The sequence below is a fragment of the Blennius ocellaris genome (genome assembly GCF_963422515.1).
Source record: "Blennius ocellaris genome assembly, chromosome: 16".
Taxonomy (NCBI): Eukaryota; Metazoa; Chordata; class Actinopteri; order Blenniiformes; family Blenniidae; genus Blennius; species Blennius ocellaris.
Window position 1 is genome coordinate 18,278,809 of NC_137665.1, and position 26,333 is coordinate 18,305,141.

At 44.1% G+C, this 26,333-nt stretch overlaps 2 protein-coding genes across 2 annotated transcripts; both read right to left on the reverse strand.

Moving 5' to 3' along the window:
* Nucleotides 1-417: 417 nt before the first annotated feature.
* Nucleotides 418-8,824, reverse strand: ube2z (ubiquitin-conjugating enzyme E2Z). Its single transcript, XM_080512167.1, has 7 exons — nt 8,061-8,824; nt 6,522-6,594; nt 5,475-5,662; nt 5,259-5,370; nt 3,132-3,244; nt 2,953-3,043; nt 418-1,484 (listed from the first exon to the last, which is right to left on the reverse strand). Exons 1-7 carry the CDS (start codon nt 8,492-8,494, stop codon nt 1,302-1,304), a joined length of 1,194 nt encoding a protein of 397 aa, XP_080368293.1. The 5' UTR covers nt 8,495-8,824; the 3' UTR covers nt 418-1,301.
* A 2,043-nt stretch (nt 8,825-10,867) lies between these two features.
* On the reverse strand, nt 10,868-16,940 carry atp5mc1 (ATP synthase membrane subunit c locus 1). The gene is made up of 5 exons (XM_080510960.1): nt 16,834-16,940; nt 15,496-15,543; nt 14,008-14,088; nt 13,007-13,185; nt 10,868-11,286 (listed from the first exon to the last, which is right to left on the reverse strand). Exons 2-5 carry the CDS (start codon nt 15,532-15,534, stop codon nt 11,172-11,174), a joined length of 414 nt encoding a protein of 137 aa, XP_080367086.1. The 5' UTR covers nt 15,535-15,543; nt 16,834-16,940; the 3' UTR covers nt 10,868-11,171.
* Between the last annotated feature and the right edge of the window lie 9,393 nt (nt 16,941-26,333).

Here is a 26,333-nt window from a genome sequence, read left to right on the forward strand (position 1 = left end):
TCAAACCAAAAAGAATTTAAAAGAAAAAAAAACAACAACCCCCCCCCCAAAAAAAAAGACAGCAGAAGATCAGAGAAATGCCCCGGTATACAAGCTTCAGCACGACACGGAGAGAACGGCGTGACGGGGTAACAAAGGTGGGACGTCGCTCAAACTGACAGCGTCTCACCCGGTAAACAGATCAAACTTAAAATGGTTAGGATGCTTGTCTTCCTCTGTACAGCACACACAGTCACTGTGTGGGGAAACATCTGCTGGTGTGTGTGTGTGTGTGTGTGTGTTTTTGATGGAGAGGCTCTTCAACAAGGCACTGACAGCCTGAGCTCAGCTCCACCCCCCCACCCCCCCTCGGTAACCCCGCCCCCTTGTTGACTTCACAAACCCACGAGAAAATATCAAGTGGCGTCTCCACAAAAAAAAAAAAAAAAAAAAAAAATCAACAGGAGAAAAAACACTTTGAACACGAAATACATGTATTCACATATATATATTACACTAAAGCTTCTAAAACGTACATCTCGTCTCTTCTTGTGATTTTTTTTCTTCTTTCTTTTCTTTTCCCGGTTTCACCGTTTGACATTTTCAAGCGACGTTCACGCCGAGTCGTCGTTTCTAATGACCTGAAAGCAACGGGGGGGGGGGAGGAAACTGAAAGGAACCTGAACAAGACGGCCAGGCAAAGAGTCGCGATCGGCTCTTCTGGATAAACGTTGGGAGTTGGACGATAGAGCTGCACGACATGTTCGCTCGTCGTCTCGTCGCGGGACGTTTAAGGCAAACTGAGGAAACTTTTACTTTTAACCTCCTCCTCCTCCTCCTGCTGCTCCTCCTCCTCCCCTTCTCTTACCACCAAATCAAAGCTTCTTCAATATTGCAAATTCAGAAAACCATCCTGTCATTCTTAAAAAAAAAAAAAAGATTGGTTCTCTACAAACGACAGACAAAAGACAGAAGAAAAAAAAAAAAAAGACGAAGACATCGTGCAGCTCTACCTGCTCTTTCAGCACGAAACAATCCGAAACATCCGTAGCGTTTGTCCGGACGACCTGACGTTCCGGCGCCGGGGCGGGGGGGGAGGGGCCACTGAACCCACCTTCGAGTCCTCGAGGCGAAACCCCGACTGGCTACGATCGTAGCGCGAACTCGGGACTGGCCTTTATTCCTCCTCACCAAACTTAAACTAAACAGAACGACTGTCTTGAAGTCCAGCAGGGCTGTTCCAGCGGGAGGAGAAGGAAGAGGAGGAGGAGGAGGAAGAGGAAGAGGAGGAGGAGGGGGGTGGTGGTGGGGGGGAGGGGTCGTCAGGGGTGGGAGCTGCCCTGGCTGTCCGGGTCCGTTCCCGACGAGCTGGTGTCTGAGTCCGAGTCGTCCTCGTCGTGCTCGTCCTCCGCCAGAGCCTTCTCCCGCACCCTGCGGTGCGTGGCGCCCAGCCGGGCCAGCAGGCCCTGGTAGTCGAAGCGGCCGCGCTTCTCCCCGAACGGGTCCTGTGGAGAGACGGCGGCGCGTCGGAGGGTTTTAGTAGTCCGTCGTCCGACGCTCCCCGCGAGAACAAGAAGGAAAGTCGGGCTCACGGGCCACGCCCCCTCGCCGCACGCACACTTCTGTGAAAGCGGCGCCGCTTATTTCTCGCTTCAAATGGACTCAGACACACTTAGCTGAACTGCTTCAGTCATAAAAGAGAACGTACCCCCCCTCCCGCCCTCCCCCGAGCCGCCATGTTGGTCTGGTGTTAACAGCAGGAGCTGAAAGCCCCGAGCGCTGCGTTCAGGTGCATCATGTAAATCCGTCCTTCGACGTGATGAGGAACTCATACAGGAGCGACGTTACACGCTAAACACGATTAAAATATGACTGATAGTCATTAGCGGGCTGGAAGGTGCACGAGGCGCAGCGCATGGCAGGGCCGAAGTTTCGTCTTGTTCTTACGACGGATTAATCCGCCTTAAAAATTAAACCTTTAAAATGAGGCAATTGTTTGTGGTAGATTAAACTACAATTTATTAAATTTCTTAAGTTTTTTTTTTTTTTTTAAACCATGTCTAAGTTATTTCATTGGATTCAAATTGTACGCTGTTTTAGTGTTGCGTGTTTGTTTTTACATTTAAACTCATTCAATTGTACCATTTTAGCAGTTTCCGACATTTTTTGCGATTTTAGTTCATTTTGACTCTTAAACATTTTGGCTATTTTTCCTTTTCACATTTTGTCATGGTCTTAAGGTTTTGAGCTGCTTTTAGCCACTTTAGCTATTATATATTTCTTCTTTTTTTTTTCAAATTTAGGCCATTTAAAGAGTTTTGCACAATTTTTAGCTGTTGAATTGACTTTTTTTTGTACAGTATATTATTGCAACTTTATTAATTTATTATGCAAGTTTATCTCGACGCATCAAACTTCTTAAAGCGCTGGATCTGCAGTCACAAGTCTGGGTTCCGTTAGTTGATATAAGGAAGATGTTTGTATGTTTATTTATTTATTGCCGAACTTGGAGAGAAACGACAGGTCATCCAATCAAACCTAAAAGGCCGTTAGTCCTTGAATAGTCTTTGAATTAAACCTGTGAGTTGACGCTACATGTATTCCACGGTGTTCCCATTACAAGCTCCAGTCTTAAGTAGGAAAAAAAAAAATGTAATAGCAATTCATTACAGAAAATTGTGAGATTAATTATTTAAATGTGTTTCTTTTAATCGATTGACAGCACTAATAGTAATACCAAAAAAATGAACCGCACTTCCTGTAAAGAAAAGCTTTATCTGCAGCTTTAGAGCAGTTTGCTTATGAAGCAGACGGGACGGTCGACGTATTAATTCCTTGAGGAAACCAACGGCAAAACTCATCTTATTAACTCCTGGTTGTTTCAGGGAGGTTTTTGTTTTTTTTCCTTCACTGTCCTCTAAAGTTTGCTCCTGTCGAACTCATCGCTCCTTCGATGGGTAAAACGACACTGACCTGCATGTTCTGGCCCTGCAGATGCAGCCTCTCTTTGCAGACGCCCTCGTAGAAGTCGTAGTATTCCAGGAAGGACTTCTCCATCACGCTCCTGAAACGCAACGCTTGAAACGTCACCGCGCAGTTCAAGAAAACGACGAGTGAAGCAAACAAGAAGTGAGGATGGGTTTTCTTCTCACCACAGAGCTTCGGGACAGGGGACTTTCCCCTCCAGCATGTCGCACACGGCCACTCGCATGGTTTCGTGGCGGATGCACTCGTTGTAGTTCTTGCTGTCCCCCGGGTGGCGCTCCTGAGGGACCGAACGCAACACCGCCGCCTTTTAGCAGTCTCGTCTCGCAAACACAGAAGACCTTTCAGGATGAGTCTTATCTCACGGGGTCAAGGAGACAAATGTGACGCCGCCGTCGGTCCGTTCAGCGGTCTGTCAGAGGGAATCTCAATCACCCGCCTCTCGGGAGGACGAGATAAATATTGGAATGCTAACATGAGATAAGTCCAGACCAGAGTTGGGCAATAATAAGGTTTCCCACAGTATCTAAAGATAGCAGCAGCTTCGGTTTCATTACAGCCATTAAAAATCAATCTGCTGCACATACATATAGGGGTGTAAAATACCATAAAACATGTAATGTCAGTGAGGCCCTGGCGACAATCGTTGAGTCAAGTATGCACTAAAAATGTGTTTTCAACTAAGACCCAAAACTATGTGTACAGCTCTACAACTCTATATTTATAGAGTTACAACTGATTGTTTATAGAATTAAAACTCTGTTTGTAGTTCTGCAACTCTACCTTTGTTGTTCTACAACTCTATGTTTATAGTTCAACAACTATGTTTATAGTTCCATTACTCTACGTTTATCGTTCTACAACTCATACAAGAGCCAGTGAAGAATGTTGGGTCTGGGCAGTCCAGCTCGTTTCAGCCTGCAGGTCAACCTCCACTTCTCTTTGCTCTCGTCTAGTATTTATGCTAAATATAATTTGACCTCAGGCCGCACCGGGAAAATATTGCCAGAAGAGCCTCTAACGTTACACGTGACAGTGTTTCTTTGTTGTGTCGTACATTATACGTGAGACAATTGACTTCATTTCACTTCAAGATCAAACAATTGCTCGTGAAAATAAGTACGATCTCAACATAAAGTGAATTTTAATGAAACATTGTGGTGCAAAATGTCAACAAAAAAAAAACCTACTATAAATCCTCTATAACCATCTTATTTGGTGGTTTGTGAGGCTGGACTGAAGACTTTCGCGGGCCGTTTTGTCCCACAGGCCTTTCGTTTGACTCCCCCGGTGTCTTAAAGTGAAGGTGACACTTAAGCTGAAGTCACAGCTCAGCGCCGCGCTATCGAGATATTCATTTTTGGTCATATTGTGCAGTCTTAACTTAATCCAGACAAAGAAAAGACTCATTTACTTTTAAAGTTACAGTAGTACAGCGATGAAATGGTTAAAAAAAAAAAAAGAGTTAAATAGTTGTGACTAAAAAAGTTAAACCTAAAGAACTGTTGGGTTTTTTTTTTAATAAAGCAGAAAAAGTTTCAACGTGTGCTGAAACTATAAAATGACGAAATGTAAAGTCTTCCTCAGATCTCGATTCAACTTCCTGAATTTCATCAGCTGCAGTTCTGATGCAGAAAATATCTCGACGCAACTTTAAAATAAAGAGAATGCAGATTTTTAGGTTAAACGTGTTATTTAAAATGGAGAGTGGACTAGTAAAATATGGAGGGCGATTGTGCCAATATTGAACAAATAAATACACCATTAAATAATTGTGTTATTAATTGATTAAAATTGGAATAAAATATATAACTGTTCTTAATTAATTAAAATACAAATTCATTTGATCTAAAATACATAATTATTTCAATAATCCATTGCCTAGATGTGCCAAAAATAAACACACCATTCAATAATTAATTAAACAAAATTGGAATTAAATATATAAAGGCATCATTAAATTTAAATATGAATAATTTTTATGTCAAAAAAACATTTAATTATGTCACTACTTCATTATTTTATGGCCCGGTGTTGCACGGCTTCATGAATATTAAATTATTATTAGATTTAATATTCATTTCATTTTGGCACATTCAGTCCGCCATAGTAAAAAAAAAAAAAACCTTTGCGTTTGAAGGGAAGGCAGATTTTTTTTGGGGGATTCCGATTACAGCTACAGGGGAGGGCTCCGACCGCTTTCTAGCCCCGCCCACAATCTGCAGGACAAGGCGCGTAGATCGGCACGAATCTGTTCACGTCAGGCTCAAGTTAAAAAAACAAACACGGGTCACCTGCTCGAAGCCCGGCTCGTTGTGGTAGGGGTTCTCCGTCATCAGAGACTGGATGGAGATGAGGACCGAGGAGATGCTCTGAGCTGGGCTCCAGGCCGGTCCGGTCCAGGTCCTGAAGACACCCCGGGGGGGGGGGGGGGTCAGCGTGAGGGGAAAACAATGGGTACAAGGAACGCTGGCTGGGAGACGTCTGCCGGGGCCGACGCCCGGACTCACCCCAGGATGCTGAGGCACACTTTGCCGTTGCGGTAGAAGTTGGGGTTGAAGCGCACGGTGTTGTGTCCCGTGGTGATGAGCTTGACCCGCGGGGGGTGGATGGGGTAGTCGGGTGGGCAGCGGAACAGGAAGAGGAAGAAGCCGCCCTCGTACGGCGTGTCAAACGGACCCGTGATCAGGGCGTGGATCTGGGGAGGGCAAGCAAATGTGGCGTTGGCGAAGGTATGCCGCTTTAGTCCTTTTACACGTCCAACTACCAGAGTCACAAAGTAACCGGCAATGATCGGGAAGTCATTTTGGGACTTTACTCAACTGACTTGATAGTTTTAAGAATCATCAAGTTTTTACTGAAGGAATACTGCGGGGTATGTGCATTGCTCGAAGGCGGACTGATCTCAAGGTCCTGCTGATTGACATCACCTCTGCACAGCAGGTTAAACATCTACCACTGATTGTAGCCCTCCGGTTTGCCAAACGAGGGCGTGTTCATGTTGTTAAGATACGGAAAGAATAAGATAGACAATACCTCTCGGGCAGACGTGGCGTCGGGAGGAAGAGGTAGGGAGGAAGACTCTCATAGATATCTGGTCTGAAGACTTTATATCGTGGTTGTTAGCTACCCATTAGCCACGAGCTAACTGGCCTAGCCAGCATGGGCTAAAGCGACGGGACCTCCAGTTTCATTCTGGTCCAATCAATAAACCGTGTATTTTCTTGACTTCCTCTCTGGTCAGGGTTCCTTTCGGGCGACGGCGCCCCGGAAAAGCAGCAGCTGGTGTAACTGCGTGACATTTTACAGGTTTGATTCGGTCTCCAAAGTGAACATCAACCGAACCAAATCTGTCCCACTGAAAATGTCCTATAAATCTTCTAAATCGCCTAAAACCTCAAGAGGTTTGCCCGTGAAGTTTCCCCGTCTTGAATTTGGGCCCAGTACGGTTGATACCGACCCTACACCCACCGACACGGCTCAGTGTAGAGTCGGGACAGACAAAGATTGTGAAAGAAAGAGACGCTCTTTTTGAAAGCTTCAGAGAGAGTGTGAACCTTGGTCATGTCCTGAGGGTCGGGGACGACAAACATCCCCGGAGGCGGCTCCTTGTAGATGGACATGATGTCTCTGCAGGGGACAGGAAAACAAACGCCACTTCACACTTCAACCAAGTTTACTGAAGGTGCTGCCACGTTCACACCAGTTGATAAACTGCGCGGTGAGCAGCTCCAACCTTTCGCAGCCAGCGGCATAAAACCTCATGTCTGGTTACTAGTTAAATATGCACAGCATGTGGTCAATGGATCGTACTTCAGTCTACATGCTTTATACTATAAACTCTGATGAGGCACTTTCTTTTGACTTGGGTTCACTTCTGAGACATGGGAGGAAGAAAAACCAAAGCTGTGGAGTAAAGTGTTGGTAGTAAAGTATTGGTAGCAAAGTGTTGGTAGTAAAGTATTGGTAGCAAAGTGTTGGTAGTAAAGTATTGGTAGCAAAGTGTTGGTAGTAAAGTATTGGTAGCAAAGTGTTGGTAGTAAAGTATTGGTAGCAAAGTGTTGGTAGTAAAGTGTTGGTAGTAAAGTATTGGTAGTAAAGTGTTGATAGTCAAGTGTTGGTAGTAAAGTGTTGGTAGTAAAGTATTGGTAGTAAAGTGTTGATAGTCAAGTGTTGGTAGTAAAGTGTTGGTAGTTTGGTAGAGTAAAATTCTTGTCGTAAAATATTGGCAGTTGAGTAAAGTTCTTGAGGTAAAGTATTGGTAGTAAACTGTTGGTAGTATTAGTACTACTAGCACAGTGTTGGCAGTATAGTACGAGTAGTAGTGTTGGTAATCTAGTACTACTAGTAAAGTGTTGGAAGTATAGTACTAGTAGTAGAGAACATTGTAGGTAGTCTAGTACTACTAGTAAAGTGTTGGTAGTATAGTACTAGTAGTCGAGTACAGTGTTGGTAGTATAGTACTACTAGTAAAGTGTTGGCAGTATAGTACTACTAGTAAAGTGTTGGTAGTATAGTACCAATAGTAGTGTTGGCAGTATAGTACGAGTAGTACCGTGTTGGTAGTATAGTACTAGTAGTAGAGTACAGTGTTGGTAGTGCAGTACTACTAGTAAAGTGTTGGTAGTATAGTACTAGTAGTAGTGTTGGTAGTAGAGTACTAGTAGTAGAGTACAGTGTTGGTAGTATAGTACTACTAGTAAAGTGTTGGTAGTATAGTACTAGTAGTAGAGTACAGTGTTGGTAGTGTAGTACAACTAGCAAAGTGTTGGTAGTATAGTACTAGTAGTAGAGTACAGTGTTGGTAGTGTAGTACTAGTAGTAGTGTTGGCAGTAGAGTACTAGTAGTACCGTGTTGGTAGTGTAGTACTACTAGTAAAGTGTTGGTAGTATAGTACGAGTAGTAGTGTTGGCAGTAGAGGACTAGTAGTACCGTGTTGGTAGTGTAGTACTACTAGTAAAGTGTTGGTAGTATAGTACGAGTAGTAGTGTTGGCAGTAGAGGACTAGTAGTACCGTGTTGGTAGTGTAGTACTACTAGTAAAGTGTTGGTATAGTACTCGTCGTGCAGTGTCGCTGGGTGGAGGTGTGTGGTACCTCTTGATCCTCAGGATACACTGCTGGGAAGCCTTCTCGTTGTCCCAGTCGGTGCTCAGAGTTGGATCCCAGGAAGTGGCGTGGATCTGGGACAGGAGGCCCGCTCCTGCTACCCCGGCCACCCCGAGCCCCACACCGGGGAGAACCGAGGAGGTGTGTACGGTGGGAGAAACGGCCACGACCGGAGAAGATCCGGGGCTAAACGTGTTCCCAAAGCCCAGCGGGGAGGCGGTGACCGCGGACATGGGAGCGACCACGGAGGTGAGGCCACTCTGCGCGGCCGCGGCGTGCGGCGGGGAGGCCGGTTTGGAGTCGGAGTGAGCCCCGCTGGCCGCGGAGTGTCCCCCCGGCAGGGAACTGGACAGAGGCGGCAGCAACGGACCTCCGCCGCCCGGTGCGGTGACGGTGGGCTCTTCCGCGAAGCTGTCCGCCATGTCTTGGTCAGGGGATCCCCCGCTGGGGCAGAAGACCGGGTGAGAGCCGCGGGGCGGGAGCGGCACGGAGGGTGCGGGGGAAGCGGCCTCAGAGAGCAGGAGAGGCCGCGGAGCGAGCCACTACTTCCCGCGACATGGTGGCTAAAGAGTCGTTAGCTTCTCCCCGGGCCTCCGCTGGATGTCCAGCCCGCGGCACCGTGACAGCGGTCTCTTTGACGCGGCTTGACGACGGGCGGATCGTCCGGCTGTTATCGCTTCATCAGAAACGCGATGAAAGTTAATCTGAATTCAAATCAACAAACACCAGAAGTTCACAATCTGCTCTTCTTTTCCTTCTTCTGCTGTTTCTTCTTCTAAAGCCAAAACACGAACTTCAGCGCGCATCACCGCCTCCTGGCGGAGGACCTGTGAACAGCGCCAGCCCCTCTGGAGGCTGCCTGCAGCTTCATAGTTATCATTACTCTCATGTTGTTTACATTTTCCATAGAAATAAATTTTTTTAAAGATATTTTATCTCGCAGCTCAGGGTGACAAATGTGACATTACTTTAAATAGTTCAATAGTTCAATCATGGAAATCCGTGTCACTGCAGCTGATAAATGCTGACTTTCAAAACTGCACCTCCTGGAAACCCTACTATTGATAAATCTAAATGGTGAAAAAGAAAACTGCTTAAAAGTGCTAAAGAAGAAGTTGAAGAAGTTCCTCCAGTAAATCTAACTATGATATGCTCAGGTCAATTTATCTTTGGTGTAAAATCAGTGTCTTTAAATACCATGTGTCCGACTTGACATTCCAAATTGTACAAACTGAATTATATTGCCAGCCTGGAACAATGAGCGTAAACTAAAAATGTAATGATGTTAGGATGGAAATACGATCAATCTAACTCCTGTGCAACTTCTCCCAATGAGTTCAGTGTGATAATGCATTGAGGAGCAGTATTGTAGATATAAATACACTGTTGCTTTGAATTCTACTGAAAATTCCTCACAAAGTTAAGATTTCAAAAATTCAAATGCACCATTTTTTGAACATATATTTTTTTTTTAGTTGCGCTTTTTGTCTTACGGAGCCTGACTCCTCTTTGGACTTATGAGAAAACGGTGTGAAACTCCTTCAAACTCATTGTGGGATTCAATTAAAAAACAAAAACAAAAACTTAGCAGCTATCATTACTTCTACTGTGACTCTACCTTTTTAGACTTCCTGTGAAACTGAGCAGTGAAGTATCAAGGCCATTGCAAAACCAACTCTAAATCTTCCCACTTACCCACTGAGGACATTACCAGTTTTGACTACTCTGTCAAATGTCAGTCGTTCCATTTCATGTCTCCACCTTCCTTGACCTATAGAGCCTCTTGGTTCAGTGTTTGTTGAAATCGCAGCCTCAGACTCTTCCAGGTTTTCCTCCGTGTCTTTAGATGTTTGACACGTTTTGTTCCACCAACCTTCAATATTTCAATAAAGTGCCATCTATCCATCTATCAAGTCTTATTGTTGTCTTCCTCTCACATCCAGGGAGGTTCTCCAGTTTCATCCTTGGAAAACTTCCAACTTTACATAATTGATGGATCTTCTGTTGGCTAAAGGCAGCTTCCACAGAGTTGCACCTAAACATTTCTATTTTATTTATCACCCGAGTTGGTTTCAAAGGGACTTTTTGTAAATCCCCTTTTTCACCAAAGGGTTAACAAAAAGGCACAATGACTAAAATGGGGGGAAAAAAGCTAAAATGACAAGACTTTTTAAAGAAAAGCTTTGGTGGGAGGATATATTTCACTCTTGTGGCCAGAAGACTCATTTACAGGAATAACACCCTCCTGTATAAAGCACTATGTCATCCTGTCACCATTAAGCTTTGTACATATTTATCCCATTTTATTTCCAACAGTTATTCTAAGTGGAGCAATGCTTAAAAGGAATTTCCCTCCAGGATTAATAAAGTTGTAATTCTAAAACACCAAAATTGTTTAAAACTACTAAAATGGGCATAAAACAGCTGAAAATGCTTTTTTTAAATTGAGTTTCAAAATTAGTGTCTACATAAAAGCTGCAAAGCCTCATTTTAAAGGTGAAACATGTTTTGCGGCTCCAGGTAAATTTGATTTGGTGGGACAATTTATTTATTTTTTAATCACACAAAGACACTGAAGTCAAAATTCACTTCACATGGACACAGAAAAGTTACGGCAGGCGAGTCGACAGGTTTCCTAATAAAGGGAGACAATATAAGCAACAACAAGCTGCATGTTTGTATACAGTCCAAACTGTTTATTTGTGAGAATATTGAATACCTGGCTGAGAAACCCTAAAGTAAAATCATATCCACACAGTACAAACGTCACATAACGAGTTAAAAGATCCAGACAGTTTTGTTTAGTTATTCCAACCATTTATTCTGGACAGATTATTTCAACTGAAGTGAGATCTTACATAAAACAAAAAAGTGGAGGAACATAAAATGTAGAATTGGAGGAGTCGGTACCCTCATGTAAATATTTTTCTTCCGTTAATATTCGTTTCTGTTGACTGGAATGGCCTCTCAGCTCGTTCAGAGTTCCCAATTCATGACCCCCCCCCACCTCATGGTGGATGGGAGGGAGGGAGGGGGCGAGGAGAGAGAGAGAGAGAGAGAGAGAGAAAGAGCGGGTGGAAGTGGAGGGAGGAGGCGCGTTTACATGGCGAACAGGATGAGGAAAGCCACCATCAGACAGAACAGACCCATGGCCTCGGACAGGGCGAAGCCCAGGATGGCGTAGGAGAAGAGCTGCTGCTTCAGGGAGGGGTTCCTGTGGGAGGACCACACCAGCGTTAGTCACAGAGAGATGGACCTTCTGGATCCACTGCAGCTTTAAAACATCACGTCCTGAGAAACTCTTTAGACTGGCTCTCATCATGTTGAATGTGGCCGGTCTGTACAGTGGCAAACATCCCACAGCAGAGCTCTGCTTCAGCCACTAGTAAATGAGCTCAGCCGCATGAGAAATGGCAGGAAGTTCAAATCCAATAAGCATAATTCACTTTACACGGCACACTGTGTTGAAGAAAGGCGTATCGGTACAGGAAGCCCCCGGATCGGTCGACACGCGTTCCCTTCCCCTCGACTGTCAGGAACCGTTTTGGGGGTCCAAACGGAGATTTGCTTTTTACGTTGGGGACATTATTCAACCAACGTTTGCAGAGGGTGAAACTTCTGTTCACTGTTTCTCCACCAATCGCTTGTCGTTGAACAAGCAAAACCGAAACAATCCCAGACCGGAGCTTCGTATGTTCTTCCCCTTCAGCGGAGATCTGTTGACTCCTCTGGTACTTTGATGAAGCAGTTAAAAACATTTGTATTCAGGCAGATTTTTTTTATCCTGTGGTGGCTCAATTTTACATAGTGTACAACGATGCTTTTCTTGCTTCTATATTTAACGATCTTATCCCTTTTTAGTGCCGTAAAGCACCTTGTGCCGGTCTGTGGGAGGTGCTATAGAAATAAAGTTACGGTATGAAGCTGGTCGTCCTTCAAACTTTTGTCTTTCAACTCCTCCACTTCACATGGCTGCCATAGTTTATGATCCCCTTTTTAAAAGATGGCGGCCGCTTCCCTGTTCCTCACTAGCATACCATCTTCAACATGGCCTCTTTGGAGAACAAGTAGCGAGAGCGTTGAACGTTTTGGTGGGCGGATTCATGTTCGACACCTCTGCTCTGCATCATCCAATCACTCAGACGCGTTTAAGCCATTTGGAGCAACGACAGCTTCAGCGTGTTCAACGACTGGTTTAAAAGCTATGAGGCGGCAAAGAACTACCAGCCATTGGATTGAAAGATGATCTGCTGGACCGGCTGAGCCACAACACCACTGTAGCATCAGGACTTCAATTAAATGTGGGCTCATTATAGAAGTACCTCCAGCATTTTGTACCTCTGACTTCGTACGCCCTCACAAAACCCCAATGTCTCGGACTACTTCATTGTAAATCCTTTAACTTCAGGCCCTATTAAGTCTTTAAAAGAATTGGTTAATTAGTACTTGGATAACTTTACATTTCTCCCCATTTAGTGACCCCACTGATAATTCAGACAACCTCAGGCAGGTTTCACAAGGCTGTGATCGGTGTCTTGTTAAAAAGAAGCATTTGCCATCATAAAACACAAGCAGCCCTTGTGTTTTAATAAATATTAGGGATGCACCGATCCAGGGTTTTCTCCTCTCTACACTAAAGTATTAAATGTATGCATGTATTCTCTCAAAACACAACTTGGGGTTAGTATAAGGTCAGAGAAGGAAGCAGTACAATTTCCTGAATGGAGGTAGATCTCAATGACACGTGTAGTAATGAGTCAGGAAATCCTTTCCACGGTTGGCGGCGAGCAGAGCAGCGGGAACAGAAACACGTGTGGACTCATTCCAGCAGAAGTACAGGTGAGGCTTCATGGATCAGAAACCTCCGCGGGTTGGATCGGAAATTTCACGATCTGTGAATTACGTCGACGTCGGCCCGTCCAGGCAGTGGTTACCTGGCGTAGCCGATGATGAGGCTGCCGAACACTGTGCCGATTCCAGCTCCTGAGCCGGCCACGCCCACTGTGGCGGCACCGGCGCCGATGAACTTGGCGGCGGTGTCGATGTCCCGGGAGACTGCGCTGGTCTGGAAGGAGCGAGTCAGGACTGCAGACTGGCTGACCGGCAACAGAGCCTGAAGACAAGGATCAGGGCAAAACATAAATAAATCACACCACTGCTCATCCAGGTCAAACGACGTGAAGATGAGGTGAACGACTCCGGAGTGACGAGTCACAACAACCCTGGACCACAGAAGTAAAGTTATCTGCTCCAACTGGAGACAAAACATTCAGCTTGAGTAGATTTCTCATGTGTTCCATTCACCCGAGCTTCAGAAACATTTGAAAACCTGCAGAGTTACTGGAGGTCGTTTTCCTTCTCAATGAAGCCAACGTGCAAGAAAAGCAAAGATTTGTCAATTAACCACAGATTTGTGATGACGTTACTTCGGTCATGTTAAATTGTAGAATTATTTGGTTTTCATCCAAATACTATTAATCACCACAATACTGTTACTAAAATAATAGCTGCAGGTGTAAATATCTTAATCAGAAAGTAGTGAATTCAGAGGGAATACTAGCTGGGGAAACTCAATGATATTTATTAAAAAAACAATTAGAATACATTTTCCTATTTAATAGTAACTGTTATACAACTTTTTAAAAGAACTGGAAGAGGACAAACAAGCAGAGTGCTTCTCAAAATCACTGACTGAACTTCTGCTTTACTTTAGTTTAGTAATCTTGAAAAATGAACAAAACTTTGAGTTCAATGTAAAATATTTCACTTTTCTCTCAATTAAGTGCCTAAAATTTGATTCCCGTAGCGACAGTGTCCCGACTTGTGATGTTGGAGAGACGGCTGGATCTGATGGAGTCGGGAACAACTTTAAAAATAAACTCCTCTGCACAGTTCAGCATCCCATCATTTAAAAACAAATAAAACAAACACTGACCTGCTGCTCCACTGTGGCTTCAGGTCTGTTGAAGAGGGAGACTGAGACTGGCCGGGCAAGGACTCTGGACCCCCCGCGCAGCTGGACACACCGAAGAGGGGGAGAAAAAAAAAAAAAAAAAATGAGAAATGGACTCTGAACTTGTAGTTTGAATTTTCTAAAAGCACTTAGTAATGTTAAAACTATCTGAGTAAATGTGGGGACATTGCATCATGAATCAACACTGGACAGATCAGCTGGATAATTATTCAAGCTAAACTAAAGTTTGAAATTTTAAAGGGTACAAAAGTCTATAGCTTCGCCATGATTTAAAAAAAAAACAAAACAATGAAAGGACAAAAAAAGACTCCTAGAAACTTTGTATTCAGATCATAATTTCGAGGGAGTCCAATTTATTTTACCTCGCGAGACACTTGTAGCACAAAATCTATCAAGTCTGGTAAACCACAACATGGAGTACTTTATTTTAAGATGAAGAGGAACATTGTGATGAATCTGCATTTGATCAAATGTATCTTGTTAAAAAAAAAAAAAACAACCCTGGATATTCAATCTGAATTTTAACAGCTGTCAACAGATCCAAAATATTTTGATGTGCAAACCGCATGACCTCCAGTCATAGTTCCATCTTTTCTTTGAATGTAGTTTTTAATGAATCAAGCAATATTTGTTTTCCTTTTCAAATGTTTGAAACCCCGCCCCCTGCCGTGTTGTTCTTGCAGCCTTCAGCAAGTTTGACCTCATCCTCACAGATTAAATTTAATGCCATTTTCTGGCTAAAAGATCAAATAAATGTATAACCTATATGATATATAGATAGAATTTCATAGTTAAGCTGTTGGCTCTGTTCAAAGCGTTTTATCTTCCACTCTTAAAATGGATTAGAAACGGCATATAAAAATGGAAATCAATGTTTTTAAGTTGATGCATTTTCAGTCTGCATGTTCCATTTGACAGATCATATACAACTCCTGAATATTAGGAAAAGGGAGAAACTTCAAAACGATGACATTGTCAAACTAATGGCAGTGGAGTCTTAGAGTTGGAGGCAGCACTTCCAACATCCACCAGGACATGAGAGCAAGTCAATCTGCATGGATATCAGGTGTTTTTGTCCCCCCCCCCCCCCCTAACCCACGGTTAACTGAAGCAATTGTCCTGAAGAACAGAGCACTAGAAAGTATATGAACTTTGTCCTCCACACCACCTCTACGACAGAAGCCCAGCATGCTGCGGGATCAGCTGACGGGGAAATGCCCCCATCTGGGCAACTGTCACAAAGATCAAGAGACAGGCACGGCCATCATTCACTACAGGACAGACAGCCGCTGTTATAAATAAAGACACTAAAAAAACTCATTCAGCCATGAGCATGCACGTTCACCTCCAAGGTACCCCTTCAACAGACCAGCGCTAAACACGCCACCCTCTTCAGATCGCTTCAAGAAGTACAGATTTACATCGAGAGGGGAATCGCAGCTGACATACCACAGCAGGAGAAGTGACGAACTTGGCGCAGGCATACATGGCTGGAACCTGAAACAGAAGACACATTTTACAGTCAGTGATCCTGAAACAGAAGGGCTTTTAGGTGATTGACGGGTACAATCAGTCAAAGGTGAACGCCACCAACACACGGCAAGCATGGGCGCAGATCATTTCAACAGTGTTGTAACTTCGTGACTACCAAATGGGTAAACAAAACCTTCGACAGTTCAGAAATTGACATTGTCAATTTTTGCAAGAGCAGTTTTAGTAAGTAATGCACAGTTGCACTACAGAAATGTCTGTGCAGTCCATTTAAACTCTTGATTCACATGAAATTAACTGGTAGTTCAGAGGAAAATGTCTCAACGTTTCTTGCAAATGCAAAGGTCGAGTCCTGCAAAAAAAAAAAAAAGCAGAAGGCCATGAAGGGGACATGCACAGGTCTGGGCCTGCTGGGAGACTTCAAGATCTAATCCAATTGTAACGACGACCGGGAGGATGAGCCCCAGATAAACCGCTCAGGGTCCACACACGCTGGGGGATGAATGGCTTTACCTGCCCCGCTGGGAGACGCCATTAATGGAGTCCTGTAGGACACCACCACCAAAATACTGGACTCAATAGTCCAGTATTTTGTTGTGAAAAGACACGGGTCCATACCCGGGTGACGGGAGGGTCAGAAGCTCCGTTACATTAGGTAATCGTGTCGCCGTCGCGGACTCAGGTTTGAATGACCGTCCTCGACCAGGACGGAAAGCAATGGAGCGGAGCTAACATGCTAAGCTAACAAGGTCAAAAACGAGCCGCAGACGCTGCAAAGTTCCCGGGGCAGAAATACCTTGCACGGTGCGGCGTAAAAAATAAATACTCGAAGATGCACAGAGCGCCCGGTCCAGTGATGGATGCAGGGCAGAGTTTGTAAAACCGAGGGCGGCGAAGAGGCGATCGGGGACTGCGAGCGGCGGAGGCCCGGCCTGTCAGACATCTTACCGCGGGGTGTCCGTGCAGCTCGGGGCAGCCTGTGGCCGGCTGTGTGACCCGCTGAGGCTGCGACTGGACGACTGTCCCGCACAGGACCGAGGTTTTACCCCCGTGTCGCCGCTGCTTTGACGTTTCCCGCGAATTAGAACACGTTCCTGTCGGTTCTCAGTCTTCCTCAATCTCAAACCATTGAATGGCCGACCGAGCCTGCTCGCGCTGAGAGGTTAGCACTGGTAGCTAGCCGCTTGTAACTACTCGCTGCGGACAGGCTGACCACAGCGGTCCGTGCACGCGTTTAACATTGACATTCAAAGCACCTGCAAACCAGCTAAACAGTGTGAGAAATGCAGATATTACCGATTAGCTTGGGCTTTCGGAGGGTCGGGAATTAGCTCACACACAGCGGCAGTCAAATGTAGGAGGGTGAGACCGTCACCTTGTCATTTATAAGCGGAGTGTCGACGTCCTAAACGCTGATTGGTCCGAGAGAACCAGCCCGCGCTCGCCATTGGCCCCTTGCCACATAATATCCGCCTCTATGGCCAATATTATTGAGTTTTATGGGACTACGCGTTTCACGACCTGTTTGTAATTGGCCAGAATGGTTTTGAGGGTTGAACCACAGTCTCTTCATTAAATTTATTGGACGGAATTCCCGTGAACGTCAAGCGTAAGACAAGCGACCTTTCAAAGTGCGTCCAGTGTCCTCGGCAGCGATTGGTTAGAATATAGGAAGTCCTGCCTCAAAGAGTTGACGTTCATGGTCTTTTTCAACGTATCGCGTCCTGGTCGACAGTATGACGTTTCTGGATGCTATATAATTATTCAGGACGACCTTTATGAATAGGTTGCGAAATTCCTGAGAAAAGAAAACAAAAAACAAAATAAACAGGTGGTTGTTCGTTGTATGTTTACCTTCTATAAAGAGAGGATTTCTTACGCATTTCATCGCTTACGGCCATACCACCCTGAACACGCCCGATCTCGTCTGATCTCGGAAGCTAAGCAGGGTCGGGCCTGGTTAGTACTTGGATGGGAGACCGCCTGGGAATACCAGGTGCTGTAAGCTTTTTGTTCCCTCAGCAGAGGCCACTCTTGTCACTTTTGTTCAAGTCATCTTTTCACTAATACACCAACTAATATCTGGCCAAAACCATCCTACTCAACACATTACAAGACAATTTAACCCCTCATGGGACACTCACTCAAACACTTCAAATGCAACATTTGAAAACCACCAGGGTATCACAAGCCTTGATATGCTAAACTATTAAATTGGTCCAACTGATAGTTTAAGTCCTCGATTGATTGATTGATTGATTGGTTAATTGGTTGATTGGTTGATTGACTGACATTTCCGATTGAAAACACATGCAAAACAAGCAAGTTGTCAAGGCATTGCCTTGTATAAAGAGACCGTTTCTCCTTGTGACTGTCGCTTACGGCCATACCACCCTGAACACGCCCGATCTCGTCTGATCTCGGAAGCTAAGCAGGGTCGGGCCTGGTTAGTACTTGGATGGGAGACCGCCTGGGAATACCAGGTGCTGTAAGCTTTTTGTTCCGTCAGCAGAGGCCACTCTTGTCACTTTTGTTCAAGTCATCTTTTCACTAATACACCAACTAATATCTGGCCAAAACCATCCTACTCAACACATTACAAGACAATTTAACCCCTCATGGGACACTCACTCAAACACTTCAAATGCAACATTTGAAAACCACCAGGGTATCACAAGCCTTGATATGCTAAACTATTAAATTGGTCCAACTGATAGTTTAAATACTCGATTGATTGATTGATTGATTGGTTAATTGGTTGATTGGTTGATTGGTTGATTGACTGACATTTCCGATTGAAAACACATGCAAAACAAGCAAGTTGTCAAGGCATTGCCATGTATAAAGAGACCGTTTCTCCTTGTGACTGTCGCTTACGGCCATACCACCCTGAACACGCCCGATCTCGTCTGATCTCGGAAGCTAAGCAGGGTCGGGCCTGGTTAATACTTGGATGGGAGACCGCCTGGGAATACCAGGTGCTGTAAGCTTTTTGTTCCGTCAGCAGAGGCCACTCTTGTCACTTTTGTTCAAGTCATCTTTTCACTAATACACCAACTAATATCTGGCCAAAACCATCCTACTCAACACATTACAAGACAATTTAACCCCTCATGGGACACTCACTCAAACACTTCAAATGCAACATTTGAAAACCACCAGGGTATCACAAGCCTTGATATGCTAAACTATTAAATTGGTCCAACTGATAGTTTAAATACTCGATTGATTGATTGATTGATTGGTTAATTGGTTGATTGGTTGATTGGTTGATTGACTGACATTTCCGATTGAAAACACATGCAAAACAAGCAAGTTGTCAAGGCATTGCCATGTATAAAGAGACCGTTTCTCCTTGTGACTGTCGCTTACGGCCATACCACCCTGAACACGCCCGATCTCGTCTGATCTCGGAAGCTAAGCAGGGTCGGGCCTGGTTAGTACTTGGATGGGAGACCGCCTGGGAATACCAGGTGCTGTAAGCTTTTTGTTCCCTCAGCAGAGGCCACTCTTGTCACTTTTGTTCAAGTCATCTTTTCACTAATACACCAACTAATATCTGGCCAAAACCATCCTACTCAACACATTACAAGACAATTTAACCCCTCATGGGACACTCACTCAAACACTTCAAATGCAACATTTGAAAACCACCAGGGTATCACAAGCCTTGATATGCTAAACTATTAAATTGGTCCAACTGATAGTTTAAATACTCGATTGATTGATTGATTGATTGGTTAATTGGTTGATTGGTTGATTGGTTGATTGACTGACATTTCCGATTGAAAACACATGCAAAACAAGCAAGTTGTCAAGGCATTGCCATGTATAAAGAGACCGTTTCTCCTTGTGACTGTCGCTTACGGCCATACCACCCTGAACACGCCCGATCTCGTCTGATCTCGGAAGCTAAGCAGGGTCGGGCCTGGTTAGTACTTGGATGGGAGACCGCCTGGGAATACCAGGTGCTGTAAGCTTTTTGTTCCGTCAGCAGAGGCCACTCTTGTCACTTTTGTTCAAGTCATCTTTTCACTAATACACCAACTAATATCTGGCCAAAACCATCCTACTCAACACATTACAAGACAATTTAACCCCTCATGGGACACTCACTCAAACACTTCAAATGCAACATTTGAAAACCACCAGGGTATCACAAGCCTTGATATGCTAAACTATTAAATTGGTCCAACTGATAGTTTAAATCCTCGATTGATTGATTGATTGATTGATTGGTTAATTGGTTGATTGGTTGATTGGTTGATTGACTGACATTTCCGATTGAAAACACATGCAAAACAAGCAAGTTGTCAAGGCATTGCCATGTATAAAGAGACCGTTTCTCCTTGTGACTGTCGCTTACGGCCATACCACCCTGAACACGCCCGATCTCGTCTGATCTCGGAAGCTAAGCAGGGTCGGGCCTGGTTAGTACTTGGATGGGAGACCGCCTGGGAATACCAGGTGCTGTAAGCTTTTTGTTCCCTCAGCAGAGGCCACTCTTGTCACTTTTGTTCAAGTCATCTTTTCACTAATACACCAACTAATATCTGGCCAAAACCATCCTACTCAACACATTACAAGACAATTTAACCCCTCATGGGACACTCACTCAAACACTTCAAATGCAACATTTGAAAACCACCAGGGTATCACAAGCCTTGATATGCTAAACTATTAAATTGGTCCAACTGATAGTTTAAATACTCGATTGATTGATTGATTGATTGGTTAATTGGTTGATTGGTTGATTGGTTGATTGACTGACATTTCCGATTGAAAACACATGCAAAACAAGCAAGTTGTCAAGGCATTGCCATGTATAAAGAGACCGTTTCTCCTTGTGACTGTCGCTTACGGCCATACCACCCTGAACACGCCCGATCTCGTCTGATCTCGGAAGCTAAGCAGGGTCGGGCCTGGTTAGTACTTGGATGGGAGACCGCCTGGGAATACCAGGTGCTGTAAGCTTTTTGTTCCCTCAGCAGAGGCCACTCTTGTCACTTTTGTTCAAGTCATCTTTTCACTAATACACCAACTAATATCTGGCCAAAACCATCCTACTCAACACATTACAAGACAATTTAACCCCTCATGGGACACTCACTCAAACACTTCAAATGCAACATTTGAAAACCACCAGGGTATCACAAGCCTTGATATGCTAAACTATTAAATTGGTCCAACTGATAGTTTAAATCCTCGATTGATTGATTGATTGATTGGTTAATTGGTTGATTGGTTGATTGACTGACATTTCCGATTGAAAACACATGCAAAACAAGCAAGTTGTCAAGGCATTGCCTTGTATAAAGAGACCGTTTCTCCTTGTGACTGTCGCTTACGGCCATACCACCCTGAACACGCCCGATCTCGTCTGATCTCGGAAGCTAAGCAGGGTCGGGCCTGGTTAGTACTTGGATGGGAGACCGCCTGGGAATACCAGGTGCTGTAAGCTTTTTGTTCCGTCAGCAGAGGCCACTCTTGTCACTTTTGTTCAAGTCATCTTTTCACTAATACACCAACTAATATCTGGCCAAAACCATCCTACTCAACACATTACAAGACAATTTAACCCCTCATGGGACACTCACTCAAACACTTCAAATGCAACATTTGAAAACCACCAGGGTATCACAAGCCTTGATATGCTAAACTATTAAATTGGTCCAACTGATAGTTTAAATCCTCGATTGATTGATTGATTGATTGGTTAATTGGTTGATTGGTTGATTGACTGACATTTCCGATTGAAAACACATGCAAAACAAGCAAGTTGTCAAGGCATTGCCATGTATAAAGAGACCGTTTCTCCTTGTGACTGTCGCTTACGGCCATACCACCCTGAACACGCCCGATCTCGTCTGATCTCGGAAGCTAAGCAGGGTCGGGCCTGGTTAGTACTTGGATGGGAGACCGCCTGGGAATACCAGGTGCTGTAAGCTTTTTGTTCCGTCAGCAGAGGCCACTCTTGTCACTTTTGTTCAAGTCATCTTTTCACTAATACACCAACTAATATCTGGCCAAAACCATCCTACTCAACACATTACAAGACAATTTAACCCCTCATGGGACACTCACTCAAACACTTCAAATGCAACATTTGAAAACCACCAGGGTATCACAAGCCTTGATATGCTAAACTATTAAATTGGTCCAACTGATAGTTTAAATAATCGATTGATTGATTGATTGATTGGTTAATTGGTTGATTGGTTGATTGGTTGATTGACTGACATTTCCGATTGAAAACACATGCAAAACAAGCAAGTTGTCAAGGCATTGCCATGTATAAAGAGACCGTTTCTCCTTGTGACTGTCGCTTACGGCCATACCACCCTGAACACGCCCGATCTCGTCTGATCTCGGAAGCTAAGCAGGGTCGGGCCTGGTTAGTACTTGGATGGGAGACCGCCTGGGAATACCAGGTGCTGTAAGCTTTTTGTTCCCTCAGCAGAGGCCACTCTTGTCACTTTTGTTCAAGTCATCTTTTCACTAATACACCAACTAATATCTGGCCAAAACCATCCTACTCAACACATTACAAGACAATTTAACCCCTCATGGGACACTCACTCAAACACTTCAAATGCAACATTTGAAAACCACCAGGGTATCACAAGCCTTGATATGCTAAACTATTAAATTGGTCCAACTGATAGTTTAAATACTCGATTGATTGATTGATTGATTGGTTAATTGGTTGATTGGTTGATTGGTTGATTGAATGACATTTCCGATTGAAAACACATGCAAAACAAGCAAGTTGTCAAGGCATTGCCATGTATAAAGAGACCGTTTCTCCTTGTGACTGTCGCTTACGGCCATACCACCCTGAACACGCCCGATCTCGTCTGATCTCGGAAGCTAAGCAGGGTCGGGCCTGGTTAGTACTTGGATGGGAGACCGCCTGGGAATACCAGGTGCTGTAAGCTTTTTGTTCCCTCAGCAGAGGCCACTCTTGTCACTTTTGTTCAAGTCATCTTTTCATTAATACACCAACTAATATCTGGCCAAAACCATCCTACTCAACACATTACAAGACAATTTAACCCCTCATGGGACACTCACTCAAACACTTCAAATGCAACATTTGAAAACCACCAGGGTATCACAAGCCTTGATATGCTAAACTATTAAATTGGTCCAACTGATAGTTTAAATCCTCGATTGATTGATTGATTGATTGGTTAATTGGTTGATTGGTTGATTGGTTGATTGACTGACATTTCCGATTGAAAACACATGCAAAACAAGCAAGTTGTCAAGGCATTGCCATGTATAAAGAGACCGTTTCTCCTTGTGACTGTCGCTTACGGCCATACCACCCTGATCTCGTCTGATCTCGGAAGCTAAGCAGGGTCGGGCCTGGTTAGTACTTGGATGGGAGACCGCCTGGGAATACCAGGTGCTTTAAGCTTTTTGTTCCCTCAGCAGAGGCCACTCTTGTCACTTTTGTTCAAGTCATCTTTTCACTAATACACCAACTAATATCTGGCCAAAACCATCCTACTCAACACATTACAAGACAATTTAACCCCTCATGGGACACTCACTCAAACACTTCAAATGCAACATTTGAAAACCACCAGGGTATCACAAGCCTTGATATGCTAAACTATTAAATTGGTCCAACTGATAGTTTAAATACTCGATTGATTGATTGATTGATTGGTTAATTGGTTGATTGGTTGATTGGTTGATTGACTGACATTTTCGATTGAAAACACATGCAAAACAAGCAAGTTGTCAAGGCATTGCCATGTATAAAGAGACCGTTTCTCCTTGTGACTGTCGCTTACGGCCATACCACCCTGAACACGCCCGATCTCGTCTGATCTCGGAAGCTAAGCAGGGTCGGGCCTGGTTAGTACTTGGATGGGAGACCGCCTGGGAATACCAGGTGCTGTAAGCTTTTTGTTCCCTCAGCAGAGGCCACTCTTGTCACTTTTGTTCAAGTCATCTTTTCACTAATACACCAACTAATATCTGGCCAAAACCATCCTACTCAACACATTACAAGACAATTTAACCCCTCATGGGACACTCACTCAAACACTTCAAATGCAACATTTGAAAACCACCAGGGTATCACAAGCCTTGATATGCTAAACTATTAAATTGGTCCAACTGATAGTTTAAATCCTCGATTGATTGATTGATTGATTGGTTAATTGGTTGATTGGTTGATTGACTGACATTTCCGATTGAAAACACATGCAAAACAAGCAAGTTGTTAAGGCATTGCCTTGTATAAAGAGACCGTTTCTCCTTGTGACTGTCGCTTAAGGCCATACCACCCTGAACACGCCCGATCTCGTCTGATCTCGGAAGCTAAGCAGGGTCGGGCCTGGTTAGTACTTGGATGGGAGACCGCCTGGGAATACCAGGTGCTGTAAGCTTTTTGTTCCGTCAGCAGAGGCCACTCTTGTCACTTTTGTTCAAGTCATCTTTTCACTAATACACCAACTAATATCTGGCCAAAACCATCCTACTCAACACATTACAAGACAATTTAACCCCTCATGGGACACTCACTCAAACACTTCAAATGCAACATTTGAAAACCACCAGGGTATCACAAGCCTTGATATGCTAAACAATTAAATTGGTCCAACTGATAGTTTAAATACTCGATTGATTGATTGATTGATTGGTTAATTGGTTGATTGGTTGATTGGTTGATTGACTGACATTTCCGATTGAAAACACATGCAAAACAAGCAAGTTGTCAAGGCATTGCCATGTATAAAGAGACCGTTTCTCCTTGTGACTGTCGCTTACGGCCATACCACCCTGAACACGCCCGATCTCGTCTGATCTCGGAAGCTAAGCAGGGTCGGGCCTGGTTAGTACTTGGATGGGAGACCGCCTGGGAATACCAGGTGCTGTAAGCTTTTTGTTCCCTCAGCAGAGGCCACTCTTGTCACTTTTGTTCAAGTCATCTTTTCATTAATACACCAACTAATATCTGGCCAAAACCATCCTACTCAACACATTACAAGACAATTTAACCCCTCATGGGACACTCACTCAAACACTTCAAATGCAACATTTGAAAACCACCAGGGTATCACAAGCCTTGATATGCTAAACTATTAAATTGGTCCAACTGATAGTTTAAATCCTCGATTGATTGATTGATTGATTGGTTAATTGGTTGATTGGTTGATTGGTTGATTGACTGACATTTCCGATTGAAAACACATGCAAAACAAGCAAGTTGTCAAGGCATTGCCATGTATAAAGAGACCGTTTCTCCTTGTGACTGTCGCTTACGGCCATACCACCCTGAACACGCCCGATCTCGTCTGATCTCGGAAGCTAAGCAGGGTCGGGCCTGGTTAGTACTTGGATGGGAGACCGCCTGGGAATACCAGGTGCTGTAAGCTTTTTGTTCCCTCAGCAGAGGCCACTCTTGTCACTTTTGTTCAAGTCATCTTTTCACTAATACACCAACTAATATCTGGCCAAAACCATCCTACTCAACACATTACAAGACAATTTAACCCCTCATGGGACACTCACTCAAACACTTCAAATGCAACATTTGAAAACCACCAGGGTATCACAAGCCTTGATATGCTAAACTATTAAATTGGTCCAACTGATAGTTTAAATACTCGATTGATTGATTGATTGATTGGTTAATTGGTTGATTGGTTGATTGGTTGATTGACTGACATTTCCGATTGAAAACACATGCAAAACAAGCAAGTTGTCAAGGCATTGCCATGTATAAAGAGACCGTTTCTCCTTGTGACTGTCGCTTACGGCCATACCACCCTGAACACGCCCGATCTCGTCTGATCTCGGAAGCTAAGCAGGGTCGGGCCTGGTTAGTACTTGGATGGGAGACCGCCTGGGAATACCAGGTGCTGTAAGCTTTTTGTTCCCTCAGCAGAGGCCACTCTTGTCACTTTTGTTCAAGTCATCTTTTCACTAATACACCAACTAATATCTGGCCAAAACCATCCTACTCAACACATTACAAGACAATTTAACCCCTCATGGGACACTCACTCAAACACTTCAAATGCAACATTTGAAAACCACCAGGGTATCACAAGCCTTGATATGCTAAACTATTAAATTGGTCCAACTGATAGTTTAAATCCTCGATTGATTGATTGATTGATTGGTTAATTGGTTGATTGGTTGATTGACTGACATTTCCGATTGAAAACACATGCAAAACAAGCAAGTTGTTAAGGCATTGCCTTGTATAAAGAGACCGTTTCTCCTTGTGACTGTCGCTTAAGGCCATACCACCCTGAACACGCCCGATCTCGTCTGATCTCGGAAGCTAAGCAGGGTCGGGCCTGGTTAGTACTTGGATGGGAGACCGCCTGGGAATACCAGGTGCTGTAAGCTTTTTGTTCCGTCAGCAGAGGCCACTCTTGTCACTTTTGTTCAAGTCATCTTTTCACTAATACACCAACTAATATCTGGCCAAAACCATCCTACTCAACACATTACAAGACAATTTAACCCCTCATGGGACACTCACTCAAACACTTCAAATGCAACATTTGAAAACCACCAGGGTATCACAAGCCTTGATATGCTAAACTATTAAATTGGTCCAACTGATAGTTTAAATCCTCGATTGATTGATTGATTGATTGGTTAATTGGTTGATTGGTTGATTGACTGACATTTCCGATTGAAAACACATGCAAAACAAGCAAGTTGTCAAGGCATTGCCATGTATAAAGAGACCGTTTCTCCTTGTGACTGTCGCTTACGGCCATACCACCCTGAACACGCCCGATCTCGTCTGATCTCGGAAG